The sequence below is a fragment of the Geospiza fortis genome, unplaced genomic scaffold (assembly GCF_000277835.1).
Source record: "Geospiza fortis unplaced genomic scaffold, GeoFor_1.0 scaffold407, whole genome shotgun sequence".
NCBI classification, from domain to species: Eukaryota; Metazoa; Chordata; class Aves; order Passeriformes; family Thraupidae; genus Geospiza; species Geospiza fortis.
The window spans coordinates 888,782-896,536 of record NW_005054507.1 but is presented as its reverse complement, the minus strand read 5'-3'; the positions used below and the strand labels follow the sequence as shown (position 1 = coordinate 896,536).

Genomic DNA, 7,755 nt, shown 5'->3' with positions numbered 1-7,755 from the left:
CAAACAAGGAGTGAGTTTGCTCACTCTAAGACTTTAGGGTGCTGTAAGTCCTTGTTGCAGTACTGGCTCTGTTTGTGGTGTCCTGATCCTGCCTCATTTGGGAACGGGATTGCACTGAGTTGAATGACTTCACATGCACACGGTGAGTCACGAGCTTGAGTGCACTCTGAGATGAGCTAATTTTCCCTAATATGCTTTGCCAAATCTATGGCTATTTAAATACTTCTGAGAAAGGGGGGGAAAAAAAGCTCTCTGGAGAGAATGACAAAAGGATTTTATTTTGGTACTAGTGTATTAAACACCTGTATCAGCAGTTTCTTGGATGTCTTCTCTCTTTCCCAGCTTTCCTTTTGGTCCTCATTACTGAGAATATTTGGTTAATTGCTGCAAGCGAATTACAAACTGCTCAAGATTATTCTTCTATGCCATGACCCTTGAAAGATCTAAATAGAGTGTGAAAACAGAGGGAGGAAGGAAGTCATGATTATTTCCACAAGAATATTTAGGAGGTTTTACTCACATTTGAGAATGGAGGACTTATAATAATGTCTAAAAAGTGCATTCCTAAGCAAAACAGAGTGTACAAGAAATAGTTGTTATATTTGTTGAAAGCTGTTTACAGAACAAAAAAAAATTGTCCACCATCTATCATATGTTGAAATCAGTTGCCTGGTAAATAACATTCTGCTTAGTGTGACAATAATGAAGAATTTTATCTACAGCCACTGCAATCATAGTTTGCAGCCCTTGTAAATATTCCATTTACTTTTATGTAGGCAAGCACATTAACTGTTAGCCAGATCACTAAAGGGAGGGACTGGCTATTTCTACCTTTCACACCTCACTTGAGAGGTGCCCAATTCCTAGGAGACTCCAGGCTGAGGGGTCCTGAAAGATGCAAATGGCTGCAGCTCCAATAATGACTGAAGACCTAAATTCAGAGGGAATATAATCCATTAGGGCTGTGCTATTTGTAACATTACCATGAAGAGACATTCCTTTTAAAAAGGGAATGGGAAAGAAAATATGTTTGATGCAATGTGTAATGTAAGGAGGTGGTAGCCTTTGGTAAGTAAAGTTCAAAAAACCCCACTTATCTTAAAATATACTCCATTGACTAACAATCATGTGCCAAAATTAGGAAAATTACATTCTGACTATTCTTGAACAGAGTTTAAAAGTTCTGAGTAATGACATTGGTTGAACCATTAATGTAAATCCTTAAAATATAAGTAGTTTCTTGATACCTTCCACTTTGAGTCATCTTTCTTTGGGAAAAAACCCACACAACAAAACCAGATGCTGCTCTACATGCACAGGAGGAATCAATGGATGGGATCAATATTGCCTCCACAGGTAATAAATGCTGAGAAGCATTTCTGTCTATCTAAATTGATCCTAGAGAATTCTTTAAATTGGTTCTGATGTGTATAAAAACCATTTCCCTATTGATCAAAGCTTTTCTTGCTTTCTTTCTTTGATATGTTATTTCATCTCTGCCATCAGGAATGGTCTCAGGCTTCTGTATACAGTTATGATAAACAGAATTTCTTCAATCCATGCAAGATTTTTTATTTTTAATTTAAACCCAGAAATAGCTGGGTTTGTCTTTGAAGGTGGATGTTTTGCTTATAGTTAGGCAGTGCAAGTAATTTTTAAATTGGGGAAGTTATCACATCAGAATTATTTGCAAGGAAATCTAAAGTAACTGCTGTACTTTTACTAGAAACAACTGCCCAAATCCTGGTCTTCAACTGCTCTGTTGTCTCTGAGAGGAGGAGAGGTTCTGCTGGAGCAGAGAGGAGAGGGTTGGATCTGTCACTGTCCTTGTTCTGCCCCATTTTTGAGAAGACTTCACCTGAGCTGCTGAGTCTATGGAAAATGTTACTGGGAGCGAGCAAACAGTGCCAGTCATCAGGAGGAATGTCTCAGCCTGATGTGCCTGGGGAGCTGTGGAGTTTGTGACTTTTGTTACAACACTATTTTATTAGCACTGAATCTCCTAGACTGCTCCAGAGACATGAAGTACTGGTGGCTGGCTAAAACAGAACTTTTCAGAGTATTTGATAATGGGATGTTACAGAATTAGTAAATTAATTTGCCCAAAGAAAAGTTAAATGTTTAATGGGCATATAAAAAGGCTCACCAGTGAGCAGTGGTTTGCTCCAAAACTGTCACAGTTTGCAGCTTTTTGGACATGTAAAGCTGTGTGTAGTGTGGTCCTGGCAAGGTTTCACTCAAAATTCACTGTACAAGGAAGACAGTAATCATGGCTGTGATTTCTGTTAGGCTCTTATGAAATATAAATTGTCAAACTGTCTTTTGACAAGTACAGGTTTTGTTCCTTTTACCCCAAGTAATTTGGAACCATCAACCCAGCAAATTAATCTTGTCTAGTTCTGTCTTCTGAAGAAATGCAGTAACAAATGAGATTGCTTCAACATGCCTGCCCTATTTTAAATTTATCCACCAGTTCAAATTAGGAGATGGATTTCATACTGATTTCACAGGAGGGGCCTTGGTTCCTTAGGATTCCTTTCCTTAGGTATGCAAAGTTCCTTGCAGATGAGAAAAAGCAGGTTGCTTACTTATATCTAACTGAGCTTCACTGAGTGCAGTAACTTTGCTTTTAAGTTCACATGTTTAGGTCAGTATGCACACTCCAGTAAATTTGGTGGGATTTTTGCCAGATTCCTGCTTTTGGCACTTTATGGCTACAGTCTTTATCAAACCTATAACTTTATGTACATTTGGAAAATGTACAAGAACAGATTTGCATACAACATAATTAATCTTAACTACCCCCTTTTCCAGAGTGGGGTATGTATCCTAAAAGTAAAAAAAAAAAAAAATTACTAAAATATTACTGTCTATGAGGGTACTAAATGATTTTAGGATTCAGCTCTTGTCTCAAAACAATGTAGATATACAGTTTTAGTAGCAGGAATAGTTCTTCTAGAAGGGCATGGATGATTTTTATTGTTTTAAGTACAAATGTATTTCCAGCCCAAACAACAGCACTGCATTGTAATTAATCAATGCCTAAACCGAAGAGCATTGCCAGTCCAGAGACAAGAACAGAGCTTTTCTCTGTAGGACACTGGGACTGGAAACCTACAGCAGTACTTAGCTCCAGTGCTGGGCAAAAAAGAGAGCTGAAATTGCAGTGATTCCCCAGAGTAAACTCAGTCTGGTGCAAGCAGAAAGGTGACTTTCTGGTCCAGAGATTCCAGATCCTGGCTGCACCGCAGCTCCCAGGTGAGGTGGGATGCAGACATTTTTCATGGAAATCTTATGTTTCACCATCCCCTGGGGAGTGATCTGGGTCTGGCTTGGCTCCACATTTCTCTGTGGATCCCCAAGGAAGGACTGAAGCCTGAGGTTGACACATGGAGTAAGCACGATCAGCCAGGTACATTTTAATGCACAGCTTAGCCATTTTCTTGGCTAAGCTGTCATCCCCTCAAGGATCTCTTGCACAGAAGTTGTTTGTACCTTTAATTGGCTTTGCTACCTTTCTTTACCTTTTCCAACTCACTGCATCCCTCTTGAAGCAAGTGTCCAGATGGTCAGAGCTTATGTTATTCTAAGGACATAATAGGGGTACATCAGAAAAATTAGTACTTGTGTTTAGCAATGGGCAACAGCAAATCAGCTGTGACTAGCACAAAGCCTGCTGCTGTAGGGTCTCTTTGTGGTGGCAATGTGCTTTGTCATCACTCCTTGTGTGCCAGGTTGAGGAAGAAGGCTGAGCTCAGGATTGGTGCAGGGCCAGCCAGAGCAAAGCTTCACTTTACCTCCCCATGTTGCCAAGTGCACCAACAGATCCAGAGCAGGTTGTGGAAGCCTTGTGAGCTGGAGATCTAGAGGCTGTGAGATCTAGAAGCCAGAGTCTTGGAGACTTTGCATCTTCTAAGCGGAATCTATTCATTGCAATGCAAATCAGCCTAACTGCTCGGTTCAATGAGTTTGCATAGACCAGCCCCACCTGACAGTTGGGTCAGAGGCATGAAGAACTACCTCTCTTCAGGCTTTTATCTTCCTCCAGTGTTATATCAAAGTGCCTTTGTTAGTGACAAGTAAGTATCCTTCATTAAAATACAGCTTTGCATCACAATTATGTAGTAGTTTTTGTTTGCTTTCCTAATTGGAAAAAATTTTGAAAGAGCAATAAAACACAATTTGTTCCCTCTTCCCAAAATGAAACATCTCCTTTCGGAAGGAAGGAGGGAGTAAATTTACATTATAATGAGCAAATTGTTATGAGCCTGTAGATCAGTGTTGACATAAAGGGTGAGGGAAATGAGATGTTGTCATTCTGTGCATTCCCCCTTGCATGCATCTGCCTGTGCATCCTGCTGCTGCTGAGCCAGGAGGTGGCTGTGTCATGGTCAGTGATAGTAACACATCCTCACTCAGGGAGAAACTCCCGTGGAATGAATCATCCTTCACCAGGGCTGCCAGGTGCAGCTCCATCCTTCCCCCAGTGAGTGCCAGCGATGGAGGCAGTGCAGGGTACTACTGCACCTCCGAGCTGGCTGCTTTTTACTGACCCTCTCTATTTTCCTCTTGGCTTTGTCATTTCCCAGGACTGTCAGAATTCTAGCATGGACTGACAGGATGAGTGCTATGGTTTTGCTTCAGGCATGTGACTTACCTAGCAAAGCATGCAGAAAAATGCAGGGTTGGGGCCTGCCCCTGCCCTGCTCAACCCAAGGAGTGAATGAGCTGAAGCTTTGTCTCAGTTGTCACTCTGTCCTGCCCTTGCTTTCTGGAAGTGGACTGCAGCTGTCCAGATCTCTTCTCCTGCATGTCCCCCTCTGTAACAACTGGGTTCATTAGTGGTTTTAAAAAGCTGGAAGTGACATTAACCCCCTGCCCAGCTGTTGTGGTGTCAGGGCTGCAGGCAAAATGGCATTTGTTTGGCTCCTGGAGAAGTCATCCAGCAATTGCCTGGAGAGTCTCGCTGCAAGTGCAATCCATATGCAATGCTTCTGTCAGCAAAGACTTGCTGGAGAAGAGTTTATAATAAATATTCACATCTGCTGCTTTGGACACTCTAATCCATCCTACAGATCTTTGCTGTGTCAGGCTTTGTTCTAGATGAAGAAGCCGGGTAGTTGTAAAGGTTTGCAAATAGGGCATATTTATCATGGTTAGCTCTACTTGCTAGTTCCCTTTCTTGCACAAATATCCATGACCACACTAAGCATAAGTTGTTGTTAAATATTCTCAGTGCATTTGTAAGCTGTTTGAGGCTACGTGTTTCTTTTGATAAATGGTGAAATGAAGCCATCAGATCTTCATGAGCAGAACAGACAGCATCATTGTTATGACTTAGTTTGAACAGAGGGACCATATATTCCCTGCATAAACTGTACATCACATAGGCACACCCCGGGCCCTAAAGTGTTAAAACTGGGATAAATTCCTCCATGCTCACGTCTGTTGGACAGTATGTTCCCATTGGCTATTTGGTGAACAACCTGAGTTACTAAAAATAGAAAAATATCTCCTGTTTTTCATGATCTTCCCAAAAATTATGACCTTGGTGCCAGATGGACTTGGTCTATGTCAATTTCAATTATTCTTCTGCTGGTGATGTCTTTGCTTTCAGAGAGAAAATCTCAATACATAAGAAGAGCTGTAATCACTGGGAGGGTGTATTGAACTTGCTCTAAATAGAAAAAAGTGTTCGACCAAGATCATGACTGACACAACAGTGATCCCATTGTTGTTAGGGCCACATCAGATTTGAAATGAATGTATTGATCTTTAATTTTTTTTGTACGTGAAACTCATGATTGTTACAGTTAATTTCTAAAGGAGAATCTTTATCTGGAGGCTGGATAAGAGGCACTTCAAACATATCACTTACCAGCTATTACCTCTGCTTTTATTTAAGCAGGGAGATAATAAACACATTCTGCTTCCTTAAAAGTGTTCAAAACTGAATCCATTTGATTTGCAAAAAAAAACATGGAAACTGAGAACTCCTTAAAACCTTTTTTAGGTTTTCTTTTATTTTTTCTACTGTTAAACCCTGTTCTATACTAAGGATTTAATTATCCTTTTTTCCATAAGGATATAAGGGAGCAAGCACTCAGTACAGTTAGATGCCTGACCTCCTGGAAATTCAGCTGAAAACTCATATCCTCATGTCTTAGAGTGGTAAAAGAAAAGGAGTGTCAAAAAGCATGGTCTGAAATTGATGCCTCTAGGTATTAGGAGAGCATCTACTCCTCTGGTGCTCAGTCTGTGTTTCAGAATCTGTCCCTGAATAACTGTATTCAAATATAAGTGATTGTCCTGCTCTGGTCTGCTCCACCTTGAGTATTTTTATGTGTGCAGTTCTCATCACTGTAACATAAAAAAAAAATATTAAGCTATCAGAGAGCATTCAAAGGGCAGCAAAGATGGTGAAGGGCCTTGAGGGGAAGCTGTGTGAGGAGTGACTGAGGGCACTTGGTCTGATCAGCTGGAGAAGACTGAGGGGGTACTCAGCAGGATTTGCAACTCCCTTGTGAGGGGGAGTGGAGGGGCAGACACTGATCTCTGCTCTCTGGGGACCAGTGACAGGACCCAATGGAATGGCCTGAAGCTGTGTCAGGAGAGGTTTACTTGGATATTAGGGAAAGGTTCTTCCTCCAGAGGGTGGTTGGGCACTGGCACAGGCTCCCCAGGGATGGTCACAGCACCAAACCTGACAGAGTTCAAGAAAGGTTTGGACAATGCTCTTGGGCACGTGGTGTGACCCTTGCAGTGTCCTGTGCAGGGCCAGGAGTTGGACTTCATGATCTGTGTGAGTCCCTTCCAGCTCAGCAGATTCTGTCATTCTGTCCAAGTAGCCAGGCTCCCTGTGAGGAGAACATGAGGTCTCCAGACTAGCCTAATTACTCCAAAATCCAATCTCATTGTTATTGATCTGTCCAACTTTCTGTTAATTTATCTCAGAAAACAAGTACACACAAGTCTCCTTAAAGCCAACATCTCAAAACTTCCTGCACCGCTCTCTTGTGTAGCCTTTGCCAACCTCGATGATGCCTTTGCCGTGTGTTTCAGGTGACCTGGTGGCTCTGGCCAGCAGCGAGGGCTCCGTGAAGGTGCTGTCCCTGGCCGTGGGCCAGCTCTCCATCCTGCGTGGCCCCGGGGTCGAGGTGCGCTGCGTGCGCTTCCACAGCCAGGACTCCCTGCTGTCCGCGGGTGCCGATGGCAGGGTTTGCCTCTGGAGCTGGGCACAGTGACACACGCGGCTCTCATCGTCTTCTACAAGAGCGGTCTGACAGCAGCACTGCAGGCTTATAGCTTCCTAGCTCGTCTTTGCGCTATTCGGGGAATGTTCGCCCAAACGGAGCATTATTTAGCGTTTCATCCAAATAAACCCCTCTAGTTCTCCCTCTTCCTGCTGTCACCGCGTTTTCCCCAATGCCAAGAATCTCTCTTTTGGTGGTTTCTGGAGAAACAGCTTTACAATGACGCCTAATGCCGGCGCAGCCGAATTGCAAGGAGATTGATTTTTAATGTAGCGCAGCACGAGCCACAGGAGCCGGGGCGCCCCTTCCCCGGCGCAGCCGCCTGTGGGAAGATGAGGCGAAGTTTCCACAATGCGGTCATGGGGGATGTTTTCCCGGACACCGCCGGGGCAGCGGCGATGAGCCGGAGCTGGAGAGAGCGGAGGGGCTGAGAGAACCCCCAGCCCATGGATGCGAGGGCAGCCCGGCTGAGGGGAGCCCCAGCCGGTGGATCTGCGGGGGC

At 43.3% G+C, this 7,755-nt stretch overlaps 1 protein-coding gene across 1 annotated transcript in view; it reads left to right on the top strand.

Moving 5' to 3' along the window:
• Positions 1-7,390, top strand: part of SPAG16 (sperm associated antigen 16) — a gene marked incomplete at its 5' end in the record, with an annotated part of 197,080 nt that extends 189,690 nt beyond the window's left edge. Inside the window, one exon of the mRNA XM_005428842.2 lies at positions 7,063-7,390. Coding sequence (XP_005428899.1) covers positions 7,063-7,244 — 182 coding nt within the window. The remainder of the gene's footprint in view (positions 1-7,062) is intronic.
• Positions 7,391-7,755: the final 365 nt, after the last annotated feature.